This window comes from Juglans regia, chromosome 3 (assembly GCF_001411555.2).
Source record: "Juglans regia cultivar Chandler chromosome 3, Walnut 2.0, whole genome shotgun sequence".
Classification (NCBI taxonomy): Eukaryota; Viridiplantae; Streptophyta; class Magnoliopsida; order Fagales; family Juglandaceae; genus Juglans; species Juglans regia.
This window is the reverse complement of record NC_049903.1, coordinates 13,865,332-13,889,084: the sequence shown is the minus strand read 5'-3', so window position 1 is coordinate 13,889,084 and position 23,753 is coordinate 13,865,332. Positions and strand designations below refer to the sequence as shown.

The 23,753-nt window shown below is 35.6% G+C and overlaps 3 protein-coding genes across 3 annotated transcripts; 1 reads left to right on the top strand and 2 right to left on the bottom strand.

Moving 5' to 3' along the window:
• Positions 1 to 3,870: 3,870 nt before the first annotated feature.
• On the top strand, positions 3,871 to 5,771 carry LOC118347912. Its single transcript, XM_035688114.1, has 2 exons — positions 3,871 to 4,218; positions 5,472 to 5,771. Exons 1-2 carry the CDS (start codon positions 3,889 to 3,891, stop codon positions 5,640 to 5,642), a joined length of 501 nt encoding a protein of 166 aa, XP_035544007.1. The 5' UTR covers positions 3,871 to 3,888; the 3' UTR covers positions 5,643 to 5,771.
• Positions 5,772 to 6,756: 985 nt separating this feature from the next.
• LOC109012677 (carboxy-terminal domain RNA polymerase II polypeptide A small phosphatase 1-like) lies at positions 6,757 to 7,923 on the bottom strand. The gene has a single exon (XM_018994438.2). The coding sequence runs from the start codon at positions 7,687 to 7,689 to the stop codon at positions 6,814 to 6,816; it is 876 nt and encodes a 291-aa protein (XP_018849983.1). The 5' UTR covers positions 7,690 to 7,923; the 3' UTR covers positions 6,757 to 6,813.
• Positions 7,924 to 8,599: 676 nt separating this feature from the next.
• On the bottom strand, positions 8,600 to 10,203 carry LOC109012749. The gene is made up of 2 exons (XM_018994538.2): positions 10,077 to 10,203; positions 8,600 to 9,692 (listed from the first exon to the last, which is right to left on the bottom strand). Exon 2 carries the CDS (start codon positions 9,622 to 9,624, stop codon positions 9,103 to 9,105), a length of 522 nt encoding a protein of 173 aa, XP_018850083.1. The 5' UTR covers positions 9,625 to 9,692; positions 10,077 to 10,203; the 3' UTR covers positions 8,600 to 9,102.
• Positions 10,204 to 23,753: the final 13,550 nt, after the last annotated feature.

The following is a 23,753-nucleotide window of genomic DNA, read 5'->3' as shown; positions in this document are numbered from 1 at the left end:
ATTCTTAATAGTCTGAATATAGCTCAATTCCCAATCAAACAACAACAAATAAAATTTATATCATGGTCTAAGCCGTCACAGGGACGTGTGAAACTGAATACAGATGAGAGTAGTCTAGGGAATCTAGGAGCTTCGGGGGTTGGAGGTGTTATTCAGGACATGCAGGGAGCTTTGCTGTTGGCGTTCTCCATGAATCTCGAGTATGGAAACAATAATTATGTAGAATTACGAGCGCTGGTGGAGGGAGTTAAACATTGTAAAAAGATGAATTTCGTAGCAGTAGATATTGAAATGGATTCAAAGGTGATTTTGTCATGGTTGAAGAATAATAGATGTGGTATCTGGTATTTGGAGGAATTTCGGGAGGAACTTCAAGATTTGCTCACAAATATGGATCCAAAGTTTATGCATGTTCATAGGGAAGGAAATGCTGTTGCGGATTGGTTAGCTAGAATGGGCGCAAGAGAAGGTGAAGTGGAATGGAAAAACATGAGTGAGCTCCCTCCTATGCTGCGGGGCTTGATTAGAGTGGATAAATGGGATCTTCCAGACTAAGGCGTAAGAGCTAGGGTGCTGTGTTTAATTGGTGCGGAATGTGTTGGAAAGTTTTTGTGCAGAATAGTTTCGTAACTGCAGTAATAGTAACGAGCAAGAAAACCAACAGAAAACTTGGAATTATTCGGACCTCAGATTTCCTTAAGCCGGGTCGCTATTTATTATTTTTCCGGTTTTATTTTTAGTTTTGTTTTTATAGGCATGTCTTGGTTATCTTGTTTTATTTGTATAGGTTTGTTTTAGATGGTTTTTTATATGTTGGTTTTAGTAGTTTTGATGGTTTGGTTTTTGTTTTGTTTTGGTTGGATACAAGGGATGGTATTAGTGTTTTTTGTAAATCCCGAGTGTCAGTTTTGTTACCACGATATTCTTTCGCCATAAGTGATGGCTATTAATAAAATTGAAATGGAGTCACTATTAGACATATAGCTTCTGACTCTTCTATAAGAAAAAAAAAAAAAAAGTCTATTTAGTTGTAATCTTTGCAATAGTCATGAATATAATCCTCTGATTTCCCTGCTGCTTTATGAATTTCTTAAATCTTTTTTGTTTATGATATTCATTATTCTGTGTATTTATTTTCACAAAATAATGGAATGGAGAAAATGACAAAAAAGGGGTCCTCTGCATCATTCTTTAATGTCCACTAGTAAATTTTCTATGTGAATGCTTATTGCTTTCATGTGTCACGTGTCATGACTCATGTCTCTTTCCCCCTCTCTGTCCATCTCTCTCTCTGTATTTTTTTATTTTCGGTTTGGTGATAGTAATGGTGCAGAGGGATTCATGACTCAGTCTTATCTGTTTAATTTTCCCTCTGCTTAATTAATTTTTGTCGTTTTCTTTCATATGTTGGAGGAGAAGACTCATTTTTGTCCTGGTTATGAGACCCGGACTCTTGGTTAGTGTGATGTCCAGAATCCTTCCATATAATTTTGTCCTGCTTATGGCACCCATGATTTATGTTCCCAAGATTGGTGGGTTGTTATACTTTGAGTTTTTTTTTTTTTTAACATTTAAATAAATACTGTTGACATGGGGCATGGTATACATGGATCCTTTCTCACTACCAACCTGAACCATGAAACAAATAATAGGCAAAACAAACTTCATTCATATAGAATTTTTCAAATAGAGAGAACATCTATTAACTTTGTCAACTGGTATCAATATGTGCATATTGTAAAACTGAAAAACCGGACCAAAATAGTAAAATCAAAAGTACCGATTTATGGATATAACCGATGCAATATCAGTTCTTCAAATCTAAAAATCGATATATACTAGTTCAATTCTAAAATATGTTTGAAATCGGATCGAACTGACCCAGTTACACCCTTAAAAATGCCAATAATTATGCTCTACTCTAAAGAATTTGCCTTGCAAGAAAAGTATACTATCATCTACAAAAATGAGATGGTTTATGTGAAGCTTCCTTCGAGGTAAATGAATATTTGCGATGGATCCTGAGTTTTCTACATAGTTGAGCAGGTTACTCAAGGTTTCATAACATAATATAAAAAAATCTGGTGATAGGGATCACACTGTCTAATTCTCTTGTTAGTTTAAAGAAATTTTGAGGAGTACCATTTATGAGTATAGAATAGGATAGATACTCAATACATCTCATCACTAGGTTAATCCATCTTGCTGCAAAACCCAATTTAGTCATAACTTGCCTTAGAAAAATCAATTCTATTCTATCATATATCTGAGTCATGCCTGAGTTTCAAAGCCAAATATTCTTATCTCCCTGACATTTTTCTGTTCATGGTGTGCATGGATTCATCTAACCTCCAACTTCATCTTTAGTTTAGAATTATTGCATCTAACGGTATGAAATTGCAAACTTCAAACACTACAAAAACAACCATCACAATCATTGCATCTAACGATTACCATCAATTGATGATCAAACACCTTACATGCCACTAACTAGTAACTTAAAACTCCATCATATATGGCCAATTATCTCTCTAGCCTAGTCACTAAGAGTTTAATAATTTAATGACATATGATTCGATTCTCTAAATAAAAAATTTGGATTCGAAACTTTTCACTCTCTTTATATCAAAATAAACAAAAAATCTACTCAACCTCCTACTATTCATACAACCTCCACACTCCACATTATTTTTAATTTTTATTATTTTTTTCTTTTATCAAATATTTATTATATAAATAATAAATAAATAATTTAAAATAATTTAAAAAGAATAAACTAAAAAAAAAATTTAAAAAAATATTAAAAATTTAAAAAATTTAAAAAAATATAGAGTGTGGAGTGTGGTGGAGGTTGTGTATCAAAGCTCCAAAATAAAATCTCTCAAATCTAGTCCGCCAATTATATATTAAAATCCCACGTTAATGGAAGGAACCTATGGGAAATTGGGCTAGGCCCAACAAGGACATAAGCTCTAACTGGCTCAAGTCAAGCAATGCAAGGCAAGTAAAGGAACGACCAACCAGTCGAGTGGAAGTTAAGTTAAAAAAGGGTAAACAAGTTTGGGTGAGAGTCGTGAGACTGGCCGAGGTCCAGACCATCAATAATGGAAGGAAATGTTATTTGCGTTTATAAATCCTACATACTCTATTTGAAAAAATAAATTAAATATAAAATTCACATATAAAAAAAATTAATAATAAATCTCACTCATTTTTAAAAGAAGTATATGAGATTTGCATACTTTAAAACTGTATCTAATATTTTATCCATATTTGAAACAAGAGATTCATGTTACGTTTGGGTAGTGAGATATTTTCAGATATTTTGTAAATAATAGTGAAAAAGTAATGATAGAATATTAAATAATAATAACTAGTAGTGAAAAGTAGGTAAAAAGTAAATAATAAGATAATGAATAATAATGAAGTATTCTCATTACCCATCACTTGAGAGAAGTTGTGATTATAAGAAACTAAAATGTCTAATAAATTATATATATTCCTTAAGAAAAATTCTATTCATAAATCTCACACACCACACACTATCTTTTTTATTATTTTTTTAATTATTTTTTTTTATTAAATGTGTGGTATATAGATGATGAGTAGAAAATTTTAATTATTTTAAGAACAATAAAACCAAAAAAAATTTAAAAAGTAAAAAAAATGATAGTGTGTAGAGTTTATGGATAGCAAACCTCATTTCTTAAACTCAAATGTAAAAAATAATCATTACAAATTCAAAGGAGATTTTAATCTCGGTGGGCCTGGCCTGTGTTGGGCAAGCCCAAAACGACAAATAGGTGGCGTCGTTTTGCCTTTAAGGTGGTGGTAATAAGAAACTTGGTCATATTCTGGGCTGGTGCGAGCTCTTTGTGTTCGTCAGTGATGGCAAATAATTGTAGTAGCGGCTCAGGCTCTGGCTCTGGCTCTGGCTCTGGCTCTAGCTCTAGCTCTGCCGCTAGGCTTCGGATCCTTCTCCTTTTTATCTTCTTTCTCCTCCAAACTGTTCACGGATCGTCCGCACCCCTACTCCATGGCCACAGTGGATCCTCAACTCGTAGCCTATTAGGCGCCGCTCGGTCTCAGATCCCCGACTGCACCCAGTTGGTCTCCGACTCTTTGTGCTCGCAGAACCCAAAGTGCCGTTGGTGCCGAAGCGAATCCATCGACGACACCTGTTTTACCCGACTCGAGGCTTTGCGCTTGCCCCAACAGGTCTTTTCTTGCGAATAAGTCATCTCTCTCTCTCTCTCTCTCTCTCTCTCTCTCTCCTCTGTTATTGTGAACTGAAGGGATTGGATTGGCGGAGCTTCTTCTTGTTGTTATTTTTCTTCCAGTTTAGTTTTGCGATTCTATTTCTTTTTGGGTTGTCTGACATTGATTGAAAATTGAATGAAATTTTGATACCTACATCTATTTTGTTGAGAGTGTGCTGTAATTGAATTCTTGATTTTCCATTACTGAGAGAATGTGACCAACTCAATCAATCACAAAAAGATAACTAATTAGGGATTCTGAGTCCCATAATATTTCGATACCAGCTGCTTAGTTTAATGTTTCATACAAAGTTTTTCTTGAAAGGCAATTTTAAGAGACGATTCAGATATCTAAGAAAAAAAAGGGGAGTTGGGTTTTTTACTGAAAATCCGATAGCACCAACGCATCTTCAGTCAGTGACAGTCTGGTGGCACTGTGTGGTTTCGGGTTTTTGGAAGCCAAAGCCCGTCAGATCTCAATAGGCTGGTTCTGATGTCGTGTGTTAGACCAAATCCAACCCAAGTGACTTCATATAAAAAGATAAAGACTAAAATCAAGATCTGGACCACAACATTTTCGTGGGGTTTGGATAGTGAGTTGAGATGAGATGATTTTAGATGAAAAATGAAAGTTGAATAAAATATTATTAGAGTATTATTTTTTAATATCATTATTGTTTTGTTATTTGAAAAAGTTGAATTGTTTATTATATTTTGTATGGAAATTTAAAAAAATTGTAATGATAAATGAGAAGAGATGAGATGATATGAAATGTTTTTTGTATCCAAACCTAGCTGATATGCCATCTCAGAGCTTTTGCTTAGCAAGTCACACATGCCATGGCATTGATGAGGCGAGTATATTCATCTTGTATCTTGATATGAGTTCCACTTCGCTTGAATAAAAACCAAAAACACTGGTTAGAATTTTGTACTTGCAAAATCAAGATAATGCATGTAACTTGGACTTGGATAGATACTAGTTTGAAAAGAAGCAGATATTTCACATGCAGTCTTGGGTGATAATTCTCTGGCTGTTGTGTTACTTCATGGTTCATGGTCATATATCTTTTTTTATTTTTTGGTGGCATTATGTTGTATTGTGTTTATGATCAGCCTATGTTTTGCTTGGCCCAACGGCTATTACTTACCCATTGGCCGCAGTATCACTTTGATTTCTAATAAGATGTAATGTGTGGAGAAAACCACTAGATTTGGTTTGTGACTACTGCATGGATCGAGGTGGAGGAAGAAACAAATATAACGATAAAACAAGAATATCCAGTTCTATTTCTCCAGCTAGCTTTTATCTGCAGGGTCGGGCTACCCAAACCTAGGGGCAAGGGCTATATGTACCACAAAAGTAGGGGGAAAGTGAACTAGGATGGCACAATCGATGCCATGCTGCCTTTCTCTGTGACGTTTTCTCCATTATTATAGGCCTATACATTTCTCATCTGTGTCTAGCAATGCTGTCAACAACCTAAATTACAACCACCCTATAAATTCATGTTGATGGTAAGAATGAATTTCTAATGCATTATGTACTTGTGGATGCTCTAGTAGAGTGTGGTATTCCAGAAACCAAACAGACCTTTTAGAAATTAAGATCCTGCCCAGAATTTAAGACCTCTTAAAAACTTTCCTCAGTTACGTTTCATTCCTGAACCTGAACCATCCTACCAGTCTGCTGCTTTCTACATTACTTGTCCCTGTGAGCTTCATCAGTACCATTTCCTTTTAAGAACTCGACTGAATCTGTTCCACGAGTCTCCATGCAGCTGCCATCCGATTTCTTAAGGAAATTACCTAGTTCTATGCCATAGAAGTTAATTGTAGCCCGTTTCCTGAGATATGTTTTTTTTTTTTTTTTGATAAGTGACCTGAGATATGTTTTCTGATTCAACATTCTAAATTTTATACTTTGGTAGCTTTTAACTTTTTGCCATTCTTAATCCTGCAATGCTTTGATCAGGCATTCATTATCTTGTTAGAGCTGCGTATTAAAAAGAGAGAGAGAGAACACTCGAGAGTTATCAAAACTAAACTCAACATGAAATCATCCATTCCAGTTTGTCTAACCAAAAGAATCCCTTTCTTTGAACTTCCCCTTCTTTTTTTTTGATAAGTATCTTCCCCTTCTAACAATGAGATCCTCCAGATTATCTATCTCCATTCTACTAACAAATAACCTATAATTTATGATATTTTGTAAATTCAGATAAGCTCATTGTCCTCGGATGGCACTGGCAATGACAACGACGGAAGTTTCTCTATTTTGAAATGCATGGAACAAGAGGCAAAGAAAACAGAACTAATATAATTATCAGACCGAGAGACGTGCATCACTCTTAAGAGAAATATGCAAGTTAAATATACTCACTGTAATTTCATCTCAATCTCACATCTACATGAACAGGTAAATCAGTGGGCCTTCTTCAACTTACATAGAGGTGAATGAATCATACAGAAAATTATTTATCTTAAGCAAAATTTAAAAAAAAAAAAAAAAAAAGCTCAGAAGAAATTATTTAAATTCTCTAACATGCAAAATTTAAATATTACAGTCTGTATGATTAGCCGTCACGTAATGCTTCACAGCAACCCTCATATCCTCGAAGACATCAGAGCCCTCAAAGAACACTGTCAACTTCCCCAACTCCGTGTCCTCAAGATCGTCCGTAAAGGGTCGAATCGGAATCGCATTCTCCGGCTGAAACACGTACGCATTTGGGTTGTCGTCCACGATCACCACCCGGCTCAGGTCCCTCCCTAACGCCGATAAGTCCTTTACGAACTTCCCGTCCACCTGCTTGCACGAATCCCGGTACAGCCGGTGGGAGATCACGGCATCTTGGTCGAGCCGGTCGAGCACGAGCGACGCGTACTCTCTCAACCCGGCCGTGAATACAACGACCTCGAATCTCTTCCCCAGCGCCGCCAGTAGTTCGTCGACGCCCGGGCGCTTCAGTACGTAAAAGTTCACGACTTCGCCGTCGATCCTGGGCCTCACCATGAAGTCGAACCGGTCCGGTGGTGGGTCGGTTTTGGAGTGGATGAGGGTCTCGTCCAGGTCGAGAAACACCGTCCTCTTCGGCGATAACAACAGAGGGAGGTGCGCTGGGTTGTCGTTGTCGAACACGAGCGATCTGCAGACAGTGTTTTCGGGTTGGGGAATTTTCGTGAGGATCTTGTAGCCCTTGTGGGACCGGTTCGGGGTGCTGATGCGGGCCAACTTGGAGAAGAGCTGGATGAGGCGGCGGTGGCAGGTTAAGAGAGACTTATTGATAGATGCGATGACGGAGGATGAGGCTGCAATGGCGGCGTTCTTAGCAGGGGATTTACGACGGTGGCGGCGGCGCTTCTGGCTGCTGCTACGGCAGTCTTTGATGGACTTTGTTGGAGTCCTCTTGGAGATCTTGGACACCATTTCTACGCTATTTGGAGAGAGAGAGAAAGGTTGGTGGTCTTAGTTCTTACCAGTAGCGAAAATTTGGGGTTGGAAGAGGATTTAAATTTGGGTTGGGTGCAACGGTCATGAGTGTTGGTTCGGAACCGAAGCTAGTGTGGTTGTGTACTTGGCATTGTGCTGGTTTGGTTGTTTTAGCACTGGCTACGTGTAATTTTTCCACGTTAAAAAGAAGAAATATTGTTATTGTTCTTTAATTAGAGATATCTTGCTCCTCTTCCTAATTTCTATAACTAACCTCGGTATTATATTTTTTGAAAATAATTTATACATAATATATTTCCCAATAATGTATTAAATGAGAGATAATTTTATAAAATATTTTATGAAAGTAACATTAATTTATAAAAATACCCTTATCTTACAACATTACTGTGAAAATATATTGTGTATCAATACTCTATATTTTTAGTGATAAAAAAGTCGTGTCAATAATATTACAACAGCTATGGAAACTCGCTCGTTATTTTCCGTTTATATATAATAGTAAAGAGTAATGTTATATACAGTTGTTGAGTGTTCAAGTGTCGTGCAGTTGTTTTGAAAAAGAGTGAGGTCTATAATTAAAAAATTAATTTTTTTTATATGAATCTCGTATTTATTAATTTTTTTCAAAATGATTTACAGGTGCTTTGATCTCAAAAGTATATAAAAAAAACAATAATAATAAATGGTTTCAAACATGTAAATTGGTTGCTTCACTCTTGTCATACTTACTTTCTTGAATGAAATTTGGTAACCATGTAAATTGTTTTTCTTTTTTCTTTCATTTTTCTTCAATAATTTTTCAAACTCCTTTAAGTATTTTTAAAAAATAAAAAAAAAATGGATACAAAATATGAATAAATTAAAGCATCTTGGTCTGTGGAGCTTTGTAACATTGTATTAATCTCGATTCTCAACACACTTTTACAACGCAAATAATCGTCTAGAGAGGCCCAAAAATAGAAAAGAAAAGGAAGGTAAAAAAGAAAAGCTAAAAACGAATGAGCATTAGAACCATCAAGCCATTAAGTTCTTGGCCCTAAATATCTTGCTTGAGTAGTCGTGGCCTCGTTCAGATCCAACTCTTGCGCCACCCAAATGGAATGTTAGCATCGTTTTCAAGACAAAGAAGTCTGATCAAGAACTAGGAATAAATCCCACCTGATTATTTTATTTCCTTGCTTTCAACCCAAAGTTGGAAGCCTCCATTTCTTCAGAACCATCATTCACAACCCCTATCTGATAAATGATCTCTGTTCCTTAACAAATCCTGAGCTTCTCTTGGAATCGACTGGTTGAGGAACAAAGCTGGATTGCAGGGCCCATGTACAGATAGATGAATAGGAAGAAGAAACGAAAGAAAACAAAAGCTACAGATGAATGTACGAATCATCGAGCATCTAATGTTAGTATTGGGTTGCATTGTCTACTGTCAGCAGAAGAGTTCTTGGCCCTGCATATCTTAATCCTTGTCTTTCCAGCTTGAGCAGCCATGGTCTTATCCAGAATCCGATTAGCCTCATTCAGATCGAACTCTAGGGCCAATAATTCAAAAGGGATGTTGTGAATTCCGAGTGAACTGATGTGATTATCTTGCTTCATTGCTTTCAATCCCAAGTCCTTCATCCTTCCAGATTCATGCTTCATATCCCCATACTCCCTCTTCCTTTTCAAGTTCTCTTGGAATTCACCGGGAGAGGAAGAAACCTGGGTTGCAGGATCCCTAACCTTGTCTTTGATAGAGTTTGGAAGTGGGTTTGATCTCGTCCTCTTAAAGCCCCAATTGAATCCGAAACAATTGAGGCGAGAATCTGATTCACAGACTAAAACAGGAAGTTGGAGCAGGATTTGACAGGCATCAATCTCGTCGGCACTGTAAGTGAGAGGAGGCTTTCGAAAGTCCTCTTCCATGCTTGTACCAGCCTTGATTTAATCCAACCCTTGATCTGAAAACCTTTCAGAAGTTTCCATTGAAAACCCTAAAAAGGAGGAAAACCCTTTTAATCCAGTCGGGGCCATTAATAGCAGACTAGCATGGGGATAGGGATTCTTGAAGAAATTAAAGCCTACATCCTTCGGAATTCCGTAAATTTCGATCAAACTCTCGATTTGAAAAATTCTCAGAATTTCCAAATTCAAATATTAGTTGTTGTTCTTGAGCAAACTCAAAGAAAGGAAGTCTTCAATTCAATCAGTGAACCATTTAGGGCAGACGAGCATAAAGGCTTGAGTTTTGATCGAAACCCGAAATAATGTCAGAAATGCGCCAACTTTATCAGGAATACGAAAATTTGGAGGACGATCGAACCCTAATAAAACAAATTCCTAGTATAATTTCGAGTTCCATTGTTTAGCACACATACCTAAGACGGAGGGAAAGTTGAAGCACAGATGATTCGGTCCAAGAAGGGAGGCTGAACACAGATCAAATCCGAGTAGAGAGAGTGACAGTGAGTGAGAGAGAGTCCGAGAGAGCTAAAGACGAGAGATTAGGATTGAAGAGCTAACGGTCGGAAATTTAAAAAAAAAATGAAAATAAAGAAATTAAAAAAGAAGGGCCAAGGCTGTGGCAAGGCGCGAAGTTCACACAATAAGGCAACTAGCAAGGCCGAGCCCTAACAAAGGGAACACCATCCAAAACAGATTTTAAATAAATTTAAAATTTATATATTTATATATAAATTTGAATTTATAATTTATAATTTCGATTTGAAATCCAGCCTAGTTTTCTATTTAATTTGGTTTTTATAATATATATGAAAAACACTTTAAATATTTTTCAATAACGTTTTTTCGAAATAAATTTAGAGCAGTTTTGCCTCTTGGACTAAATAATTCTATATAAAACAATTGTCTATTTTGTATTTGATCAATATGGGACTAAATTTTTGTCCATAACACTTGAAAATCTTAGCTCCAGAATTTTAGATTTCCTTTAAATGAGTTGACTCCATCTATCAATGAACTAAGTTACAATATTTATTTATTTATTTATTTATGAAAGATAAAGAACCCAAAGTTAATGATCCTTAACATTCTAATAACTCCATGCATTTGGAATTATTTATCCTAAGAGAGATCTATAGAATCCCAATCCATTCATGTAGCTAATAAACTAATTAAGCAATTTCATGTCAAATCCTGGTTGTTTATTTTTTATTGATGTTACAATATAAAGCTTAGACTTTGGAAATAATAGGGCTGATTTGGATTTACAGATGAGATGAGATGGTTTTATATGAGAGATTAAAGTTAAAACATATATATATTATTAAAATATTAAATTTTAATATTATTGTTGTTTTGAGATTTGAAAAAATTGAATTGAGATTTGAAAAAATTAAATTATTTATTATATTTTGTGTGAAAATTTTAAAAAGTTGTAATTATGAGATGAGATGAGATGAAACACTTTTCAAATCCAAACGGAGCCTAGTGAAACGAGACAATTAAACACGTACAATAAGATTCATAAGATTAATGCTAAAACCAAACGATGAGAGCATATATATATATATATAAGATATATAATTACAAAAATATATATTAATTGTTAGCCTAAGAATATTTACATTATGTATATTTTAATTCATAAGTAATTATACTTGCAAACCGATCATATGGACCTCCAAATTGTCTACATGGCAAAATTTAGTTTTGCAAGATAATTCAATTCTTCTACAGACAAGGAAGTTGGCGAAAGAATTGCACAAGGATGAGTTATATGCCACGTCAAGTAAAACTAAAGAGTAAAAAAAAAAGATGACAAATTACAATTGCCTGCGAACTGAACTCAGAAGGTTGAAACTCACAAACACAAACATAGTTATTCATCATTTCCTGCCTGTAGAAGAATTGCAATCCATTTCCTTCATTCATGTCTGTCTCCCTCATTCACGTTTGTCTCAAAAACACTGATTTTTGCAACCCATTTTCGAAACCCATTCAGGTTTGTTGTTCCTCCACGACCCATTCCTCGGCTACGCTGCGCTGCGTTGCACTCCTCCACCACCCACCTCACTATCATCAGATTTTTCGAATCTACCTCCACCAGTCGTTTGTGTCGGCGTCATCTCTGGTAGCTTTGAACACTTCACCTCCTCCACTAGTCGTCGACATTATCTATGGTAAGTGGGTTCAATTTTGTTTTCATGAGGTTGTTATTGCTTCTCTGGGAAGTATCCTGTTGAGCCTAGAGAGTTAAAGGAAGGTGAAAAGGGTTGGTGATTTTGTCGATAATGGGATTATCTGCAGTTTAGAATCCAGTGATGGTGGTTGGGTTCAAACACCCATGTACATCATGGGAATACAATGAAACAAAGCTCTCTCTCTCTCTCTCTCTCTCTCTCTCTCTCTCTCTCTATATATATATATATATATATCTGTTTTTGTCTGTCTCCCAACAAGGGTGGGTGCAAGCGTAAATGTTATAATTGAAACTTAACATCTTACAAGCAGGTTAAGGTGGTAAACAACATTTTTTTTTTTATATAATTAAAGAGAAGGTGATAAACAACATTTTAGGAGAATGGTCCATGAGCTGTCGATCTGTAATTTGGATTTTCAAAGCTAATGCTTATACACTTTTGTTAGTTGTATTTGGTTTTCCATCTAAAATTTATTTCGGTTTTACTTTCATGAAGAGGGACATTGGCCCATGAGCTTACTAGATTCTCCTTACTATTCTCTAGATAGATGGAGAAAGGGAAGACATACGTATCTCCTATAATGCCTCCTACTGCAGATCCATCAACAAATCCATCAATCAATATAGCAACCCAGGTATTTTGAATATTAAATCAAAATCATTTGACTGTAACACATAATGTCTATATTTATATTACTACATCTTTGTTTCATAATAATTATTGGTTTCTATGTTAGGTGATACCAATACCATTTTATCCAGATTTCTCAAGCTATACGCATGGTTTCCATCCACCAATGCCACATGCGTCCCTTTGTTCCTCGTCCTGATGCTAGTCCATCTACATGGACTGCTCAGGTGATAAGTTCGTCCCTTAAGTAGTGCGCTTATTTTTCACCATGTTTCTAATCAATTTAAAACATAGATTTTTTTTGTGGGTGTAAACTGCCGGAAAATCTAATGCCCCCATTTCACTCATCAGTTAATCCTTCTATTGGTTTACACTTCGTAAGTTCAAGTAATGTGGAAGAAATTCAAAGTGCTACACCTGACTCTAGGGAGGTTGAAAGTTTGTCTACGCCCACTGTTCCTAATACTGTTAAATCCAAAGATGACGATGAATCCGGGACACAGGATACAATGTATATTGAGGCGGATGATAGCATTGAGGAGCCCAAGTTGGGATGATATTTAAATCCGAAGAAGAGTTACATTCTTATTATAAGAAATATGGGAAACAATACAGTTTCGGGGTAAGTAAGCAAAGTAGTAAGAGGTATAAGGATGGAGCTCTCAAATATGTCACACTTGGTTGTGCCCGTGGAGGGAAGGTTCGGAACCGAACGTCAAATGTTAGGAGGTCACGCCCGATATAAAAAATAGAATGTAAGGCAAAGATAAATGTTACGTTTGTTAATGGGATGTTGAAAGTATTGAGTGTACACAATGAGCACAACCATGGCCTAAGTCCACATAAATCAGGGTTCTTTCGCTGCAATAGAGAAGTGAGCGAGTCTGTAAAGAGAGTCTTAGATACAAATGATTAGGCGGGGATCTAAATGAATAAGAGTTTTGCCTCTCTTGTGCAAGGAGCGGGTGGGTATGAAAACTTGCCATTATTAGTGAAAGACTGTCGTAATTATATTGACAAGGCACGTCACATTCGAGTTGGGAAATGTGGCACTAGAGCTCTTCGTGAGTATTTTGCTAGGATGCAATACAAGCATGATAGATTTTTTTATTCTTTAGACTTGGATGATGACGGCAGGTTGATGAATGTTTTTTGGGTTGATGCACCAAGTAGGGCAGCCTACAAATATTTTGGTGATGTCTTCACATTCGACACAGCACATTTGACAAACAGGTATGGGATGCCCTTTCCACCGTTTATGGGTGTAAACTATCATGGCCAATCAATTCTTTTGGGGGCATGATTGATTTCTAGTGAAAATACTGAAACGTTTGCATGGTTGTTTGAGACTGGGCTGAATTGTATGGATGATAATGCTCCGAAGGCAATTATCATAGATCAAGATAGAGTAATGAAAAATGTCATTGATATCATATTTCCAAATAGCCGACATAGATTTTCCTTGTAGCACATATTAAAAAAAATGCCCGAGAAGTTGGGTTCCCACAATGCATACAAAACCGGGTTGAAAAGTCATTTGCTCAAGTGTGCGTATGATTCACAGACCATTAAGAAGTTTGCGAAATGTTGGGATGCATTAATTATGACATACAACTTGCAAGAGAATGCCTGGTTGCAATCATTATACACAGAGCGTACTTATTTGGTACCAGTATTTCTTAAAGATTTTTTCTGGGATAGAATGAGTACAACTCAACGAAGTGAGAGCATGAATGCTTTATTCGACAGATATATTCATGCTAAGACAAACTTAAAAGAGTTTTTCGATTAGTTCGATAACGCATTATTGAGGAAGAAGATTGAGAATAAAAATGGGGCGGACTTCCACTCATTCAACTTCACAATCCCACTCGTATCTATCTGTCCATTCGATGAGATATTTCAAGAGTTGTACACAAACTCTAAATTTAGAGAAGTTCAACAAGAAGTAATGGGATACTTGGTTGTCTTCCAATTTTTCAACAAAATAATGGTGTAATTGCAACGTACTATGTAGAAGATGAAGTCTGCCTTGATGGTTTCATCAAGGAGGTTACTCATCCTATGTACATTAATGAAGCTGAGTGCGATGTGAAGTGTTCATGCAGATTGTTTAAGATGAGAGGTATATTGTATAGACATGTATTTGTCACTTCGAAGGTTAAACGAGTTCGGTTGCTACCAAAGAAGTACATATTGGACCGATAGAGGAAGGACATAAAAAGAAAATACACCCTGATAAGTAACAGTTATGACGTAGCTGATGAGAGGCCAGACGTGAGTAGATATTCATGTATAATGAAGATATGTGGCAACGTCGCAAGTAATGCAGTTTCATGTGATGAACATACTTAGGATATGATTGACAAGTTGTATGCAATGAACGAAGTCTATCTCACCAACAAGCCGCTAATCCAAAATTGTTCCAATATTGCAGTTCCAACTATAGATACAACTATAGGTACGAGTTCTAAGAAAGTACTCAGTCCCCTTATTGTGAGAGGCAAAGGCAAACAACCATCTCTCAGGAGAGCTTCCATAATGGAGAAAGTGTGCAAGGCCAAGACGAGAAAAGCTACGCAAAAGGGAAAGCGTAGAGAAGTAATTAATCCTTAACTTTTTGTTATAGATTTTATTTTGTTTTTTTTTAAATGTAATATGGTTTTGTTTTTTATACGTAGCCGCATGGAGGAGATACCGAAATTGTTGACATGCGTAAGAATTAGTTTGGCGAAGCATTGGTTGGGAACAAGAGAGTGTTCCCATTCAGGTTACTTTTATTTTAAATTATATTGGTTGGGACACAAGCATTGGTTGAAATTTAAATTATATTTCTTTTTTATTTTTATTTGAAAGTAATCAGGTTACTTTCATCTAATTTTTTAGTAGTGTGGAAACATCCCCGAGGTTTTTGACTCTAGTGGAACCCAGTTTAGTGAACCAGTGATTGCAACTCAAGAAAGTGTACTTGATGATTCTATTTTGTTTCATCTCTACTTCATATAATGGTACTTGATTTTGTTTAATCTTTTGATTATAACTGCTAAATTTTGTGTTATTATCTTCATAGATGCATCTTGGGGTGGATCGAAGTAAGTTGGATAATGAGGGTGGAGCATAGCTAGATCTTTCTGAATTTGGATTATGATTTGCTATTGAGTGTATTTTCTTTTTTGGTATTATGATTGTAAACAATATGTGAGAGGATGATTGCAATATGTGAATTGTGAGCAAGTGATTGTAAAAAAGATGATAAATATTTTGTTATATAAAATTTATCAATTTCTACAAATGAAAGAAGCTTTTTGGTGGTTCTATATATTAACCTGTGTCTAGTGACATATTCTCATAGTATACAACATTTCAAATAGTTTCATAATACACAACATTCCAAATTGTTCCATAGTACACAACATTTCAAATAGTCTCTAACGTATAATGTACAAAGTTCCCATTAAGTGGGGGCTTCATTTTGATTGTTTGACGTGGGCATGCTACCAGAAAATTCCTCTTTGGCCAACAATGGTGAAGTTGTGCACATAACTCTGGCCGGTTTGAAGACCAGATGCTTGAGTAGCTTGATTGAAATCTCTGTCTGCCAAATAGTCCCAACTTGCGCAGCAACAATTGCTTTCTTGGCAGATTTTGCAACAGTTTTAGCAGTTGACACAGTGTCCTCAAAATGCATATTGTCATTTTGGCGACTACATGTTGATCCAGGTAAATAACCAGAAGAAAATGTCAAGAAAATGAATAAACAACGATTTAACTCAGATCTTTTTTGGTGAATTGGAGATGAACAGATTGGATAACTTACATGGTAATTGCCTTATTTGGCTTGGCTGACTGAGTTGTTATTTCCTTCATGACTTTCAACTTTGCTTCACCAGTAGAGGTTCTTACAGAGCTTGTCGATTAATTGTTAGAAATTAGGAAAACAAAAGTTATTAGAGTACATAACAATCATACTTTTGGGAGAAAAGAAAACTAGTAGCTAACTCACATATAAGCCATTCAATGAGGCAATATATGGATCTTGTTGTATAAGATATGGCTAATAAAAGGAAGACGATAATTAGTTGCAGATACAAAATCTTTCCCATATTTTTTCTCAAAAATATTCCTAATTGCCAATAGATTTGGAATTTCTGAGCAACTTGGAGCAGCAAATATTAAGCTAGCAATCCCTTCTTTCAGATCTGATGGGCATTGCCTAGACTAATTAGACCCAGATCAGAATTACATGTATTCAAGCCATACAAAGTAATAAATGTTTATCAATTCTTTCGCTTTTGATTTGCAATGATAGTAAGTTTGGCCACAACTAATTCACGGAAGAGTTCAATGAACTCACTTGCAGCAAGAACATTATGTTCTCTGATGACATGCTTAACCTATAAAACAACAAAAAGTCATTGGTACTTGAGAAGTTATAGTCACATTGCGCGGAAAATATAATTACACCTGACATTAAAATTTTTTATATTCTATTCCTGGATGCAAAATCCTTAATTGCAAATTCAATAACATGATTTTTTTCTTTTTTCGGACTTGAGTAATTGGAAATCTTATTAATAAATATGCAAGGTGTATCCCAAGTACATATAAAACAATAACATAAAATTTTAAAAACAGAACATAAGAATAGCAAATCGACAAATAGCTAATTTGTTGGATCGATAAAAGCAAGTGCAAGGGGCAATCGAGTATACATGATGTGTACAAGAGAAAACAACCATAAAAATACTACAGACAACAAAAATTGAGAATTACCAACTGTCCTTTGTCTCATCTTCACATTGGTTATTCATTGGATGGTCTTTTTAGAGTATAAATCTAGACATTGCTTTTTTTTTGAACCAATAAATTTCTTGCTTAATCTGTTATAAAAAAGAAAACCAGAAGAAGATAGAGACACAATGAATAAATCCATTTTAAAACTATTCCAAAAAGGGAAAAAGCCCCAAGAAAACCAGCAAGATGTTTGAGCCTACAGATTGTCAATGATCCCAAATTTTTGTCAAAGAACCATCTAATTCCCAATTTTTGTCATTTTCAAGAACTCGTTTGGTTGGGCCTGCAGGTTGGTGATGGCATTGATCATCAACCATGATTTAAGTATGCAATCCATGATTTAGGCATGCAACCATTACTATCATACCCTCAACACATCAGTCCCTCCCTCCATTGTTTACAACATGTGCTAGCGCAGCATAAATATAAGTGATACAGTTTCTGAAAAATCAATCCGTGGAATTAGAATTCCAAGATGTAAACAGTGAAAATCCATCACAACACAGTTCCAAATTACATCCCCCACTGATAAAATATTGCAATTTAAGCTAAAATCATGAATTTTCTCAAAGCATGTGATTCATAAAAGGGGTTGCTCACACTTTGTTTCATGAAAAATTGTTAGTTCCACCATTCAATTGAACAGAAATTGACAAACAAGGAACCTCATAATTTAAGAAAAATTGTGAATAATCCAAACCCAACGCAAATTAACTTTGACCCCTTCAATCAATAACAAACGGAATAAACGAGAGAGAGAGAGAGAGAGAGAGAGAGAGAGAGAGAGAGAGAGAGAGAGAGAGAGAGAGAGAGAGAGAGTACCTTCGTGGGATCGAGATGGCACTCGGGTCGCGACATGGAAGAGGGAGGGAGATGGCTCTCGGGCTCTAAACCCATCTTGGATCTTGGCTGCACTTCGGAGATGGAGGTAGTGAGAATGAAGAAGAAATGATGGAGGGGAGAGAAATGGATTTGAATAGAGGAGGGAGATGGAGGAGGGAAGCCAAATGGATCGTTTGTACGAAACGCACCGTTTCATTTTTCACGTAGGCATCCCTGCGCGAAGTCTCTTACGAATATCATTTTCCTAATTTAATTTTAAACACTATTTATTGCAAAGCAAATCTTGTCAAATAGGAAATACTGAGGACATGTTCGCTAGACAGTAGACTGAATTATTCTAATAAGAGCTTTATTACTCATTATCCCCACACACCACACACCATATTTATTTTTATTTATTTTGTTTTAATTTAATTTAATTTAATTTATTTTTTGTTTTATTTTTTCTAAACTAATTGATTTTTTCTGCTCACCATCCATAAACTACACATTTGATAAGAAAAAAATAAAAAAATTATATATAGTATGTGGTATGAAGATGATGAATATAATTTTTCCATAATTAAATGTGAAGCTTATGTGTCACTTTGGAAATATACATTTTGAAAAGAAGAGGGACGCTATTTTGCAATTCTTGGAGCAACTTATATATATGTGTTTTGTTATATAGAAGTAAATTTGTTTACTAATTTGCGTATTAATATTGTTGATTTCATATTCTAAATTTAAATTAGTATTGTTATCAATAAAATCTACTTTCTGACTAATTATATTAAATGGATACGCGTATTAATACGCATAATCGCTTATAATTAAATTTTTCATATATATAAATCAGTCTAAAAGTAGCAAATAATCATTTGATTATTACAGGGTGTGAATTCAACGTTTGCGATTACGCGGAACTTGATCTAACTTTACATTAAGAAATATGTATATTCGTGACTAACTAAAATGAAGTAGGAGACGGGGTGGATAAACAGAAAAGAAAACGTAATAAAATAAAAGAGAAATGCTAGCATGTGGCTTGAATTTATTATTTATTTTTATCAATCATATATTTTATTTTATTTTTTTATATTTTTTACATTTAATGATTAAAAAAATAACTTTTAATATATTGATATATATTTATTATTTTTTAAATATATTAAAAAACTATAAAATTAAATAAATAAATAAATTTATGCTAAATAACACGCGGAGCAGCCATTACCAGAGGAAAAAGTAATTTTTACCAGATAATAAAGTGTCACATACGAATTACGATACGGACGGGTCTTTGGCTGCCACTTCCAGGCATAATTTAAAAGGTTTTTCTGAGTAACTTAATTTTTACGGGTCATGGGAACAAAAAAAATATTTAAAAATTATTCACTTATTATTTAATTATAAAAAAAAATTTCTTATCAATTACTATTTACTACTCACACCTCACACTATATGAAAAATACCATCACACCTTATAAGAAAATTATAATTATAAAATATAAGAGTAAATAGTAATTGATACATTTTTCGTAACTATATTATTAATGGTCAAGAAGGTTTAATTTCCGTATTAATCTAAATCTTATATATATATATGAATAATGCTATATGCAGTCGTGAAGTGCGTAAATATCATGTAATCATTTTGAAAAAGAGTGGAGTCTATTATTAAAAAATTAATCTTGTATTTATTCAATTTTTTTTTAAAATGATTAACGACATTTATATACTCACGACTATCATTATTATTTATATATATATATATATATATATATAAGTTTATAAGTTTGTGAAAGGTACAAGTAGAACCCAACTGCCCATCATGAATATGGACCAAGCTGCTTGTCCAGCATTTAATTAATTGGCATCCAAAATGGTTTTGCTTGACTTTTGGTGGATCGTGTGGAAAATTGGATATATCCACATGAATTCATCGTCAATTACTTGGTTTGATTTTAATTTCTGGTTAATTAAATATGGTGTACTGTTTTTTCCTAATTGGTTGAAGTAGTCAAGAAACTTTCACTTTGTGGTTGTGGATTAATTGCTAGTAGTCTTGAGTGGGTGACTACTTCAAAGTCATGAAGAACAAAAGACACTACTTATATTTCATTATCCCAGACCATCTAGTTTGGATGTAAGACCATTAAGTTATCATTTCTCCACTATATATATATATATATATTGATATATATATGTAAATCAATGACATAAAAATAATAATACAAACTTGTATAAATGGGGTCAAATTCAATGAAAAAATGGCTTAAAGTACGTTTCTCATAATTAGAGACACGACAAGGCCAGATAGATACACAACCACGCGCGTTGACCTAGCTCTCTATCACAGAATTGATGCATGTATAATCGAGTTATTTTTCATATCTTTATCATGACAAATTAAAAGATCATACTTATCTCTAATCTTTAATTAAAACTAAAAATTATTTACACTATATATATTCAAATACTTCTCCTTAATTTACACCATAAATTAAACCCCGTATAATAAATTAACTCAATACGTAAAATATTTAATTAAATGAAGAGTTAATAATAGAACTTGAATTCGAATCACAATCGGGTTTACCATATATTTCTTGAAAATAAAAAGTTAATAATATTTTTGGCTCAAGAGAAAGAGCAATTGAGTAATAACACGACCTACAGCTTTTTTATTTATTTTTAATTTAGTAGGAAAGAGTAATTCTACTTAGCAGCCCTACACTTGAACCTGCCAAGTTGGATTTCTTTTCTAAATGTGTTTTGACATTTTTAAAGCTACTAACAAAACCAAAATTCATTTATGCTTTTGTTTGAATTTGTCCTCTGCCCCTGTATACAACCGAGTCATTTGCCATTCTCCTCTCCCCCAAATCTCCCTCGATGGTTAGGGCTATTGAGTAAAATTTTTCTTCCATTATACATGTTAAAGACGTGTTTCACACCATTGCCAACGTATTCAATCAGCCTGCAACACAAGAAATGCAAGGGCTCGGTGGGTGGACAGCACCTTCGATGCCTAAGTGAGTGTTGAGAATTGTGAAGTGTAGATTCGGTATGGTCGTAGAGAATTAACCCAAATCATCAGTTGGTGCTAGATATACAAGTGCATACTTGATTGATAAGGATTGTATAACCGCATGATATGCTTCGATGAATATCCGGTTTCAGTTAGGCTGTAACCTTATAAGCATACATTGTTATCGGTAAATATCTTGAATATCTATCCTTATTAGGAAGGCCCGAGATTCTCTCAATGGTTATATCCTTAATAAAACTCAATATCCTAGAGGCATCTTCTCAGGGTTGTATGTCGTGGTCCTCATTACTTCTTGTTGGGCTTATGGTATTTGGTTCATGGGCTTTCGTGAGGCCAATCGGGTCTTGCCTGATTGGGAAAACATTTCTCACTCTAATTATCCCGTAAATTTTTACTGTACAAGTATGATGAGAATTTTCTTTTTTACCTTGCAAAGCATCAGTGACCCGTACCCGTTGTCTACGATGGTACACGTTCCCACTCCTAGGGTAACGTGTGACAGCTCAGTTTTCACACCTCATAATGTAGACAGAATCACAGGATTTGTTCCGAAGTTTCCTTTCCGATGACACTTGTCACTTTCTTACTAGGAGTTGTCCAATCGACACTGGCCACCTATTTAAGTCCCGACTCCCAGCTTTTCAGTGCCTTCCAGCATACTCTGCCGCCCTTGCCTTCCTTTTGAAAAATCCTAACTTTTCCTTTTCATATTTCATTTTTGCTGCTAATGGCACCCAAAAACACCTCCCATTTCTCGTCTCGAGGCTTGCACTCATCACGTCTCGGAGGATCTCCCAAAAATACCGGGGCTTCTTGTTAGAATAACCCTCAGTATTTTGAGGGATACCACTAGTCTTCGACCACTATTTTGTCGGACCTAGACGCAGTAAGGAGTTCCTAAGGAGTGCTTGACTCCGTTGTCTTGGAAATGTAGGGAGTGCACCATGGGGTTGTTGACTCGAAGGGATACCTTGAGAAGGTTGCATTGTATCTTTCCATGTTCTTGAATAGATTGCAACTTCATTTCTGCTACCCTGTTTGGGATGTTCTGGATTATCTCGCACTGGCCCCTTCTTAGCTCCATCCTAATGCGTGGAGAATTCTTCTGTTGTGTTGTGTTGTGTGGCGTCTGGTCCTAGGGACTGAGGGCAAAGATTACCCCGACCTGACTGTAAGGGAGTTTTTTTTTAATATGCACGGGGTATGGTGCCATGATGGTAATCTATGTAGCTTTTGTTCCTGTACCAAGTACCTCGTGTTAAGGATTGGCTTAAAAGACTCTTCTTTATTTTAGGCCATGGTTGGGAATTTCTCGCCAGCAAAATCGGCCCACAAGACTTTCCTGCTGGAGCCATATGGGGATGACTCCCTAAGATGAGAAGGATTTTTCTTTAAATCTGTCTAATCGAGAACAAACTCGTTTAAAGAAGGTCTACTCCTGGGTCGAGGGACACGAAGAAGAAGTTTGGACCGATGCTCATTTGACTAGAGTCAACATTTACCGGTTCTTGGTGATGCCGAATCGATCGCGTGTTAGTGATTGTCACTTCCTGAGGGAGCCATTCACCTCCCGTGGCCAAAAGAGGCCTTCTAACATGCTAGTGGCGGTGAAAGGGAAAAAACCTCACACTAAGGAAGAAGTGACCTGAGAGCTAACGAGAGTTAGAAGTTGCTCGAGACCCGAGCGAGAATTATACCTTCCATTTAGTGGTTCTAAATTCTTCCATTGTGTTGAGAGATAAACAAGGACATGAAAGGTTGTACAAACATTCAACATAGTGGATTTTACCCCCCAATCAACCCAAAGACATAGATTTTATATCGAACTACATAAATTTCTGTATCTATATTTATTTTTATTTTATGCATTTATTTATTATTTATTGCCATGAAAGAACGCAAAAAACACCATATCAACGCTCGAATTGTCATCCTGGACTGAAGATAGCTCTGTCCGCCATTCCAGCCTGTTGTGTGAACTTATGCATTAAAAATACCCTTCCCAAATCTTGAAAGATAATGGAAACAACAACCACTACCATCTACAACTCACATTGGTGGGCACACAACCGACGCACAATAATTGTTTTTAAAAAAAACCAAAAGTCAAAAGGTTTGATTGACAAAAGCTTCAACAAAACCCCATCTATCATCAGGATCAGGTCCAACCCACCCAATAACCAGCCATCACCATATGGGTACAATAACCTACAAGTATAGCAAGCAATTTCAGAGACATATCTTGAGGGTGTCACTATTGCATTGGCTCCAACTCACAGACAAAATGCCGCTATTTTCATTGCAGTTGGCAAGAAGCTTTGGAGTTGTTCTGGCATTTGCTTGCCTAGAGAGTCTACCAGGAGATAATCTCCTTGGATGTACTTCATCTCGAAGATATTGAAAAGTTTGACCTTTCTCTTCTGTTTTCCTCGAAGAATCGAAAGTTTTCTTTCCTGAAATTGGATTCATGGATTACAGAGAGGCGTAAAGAAGCTTACAGAGAGCAAGACGCCATTGACGAAGCTTTTCACTTCTTCCAGCGAAGCACAATAATACCAGATGGGTCAGATATAGCTTTCTAGGTCGCATTT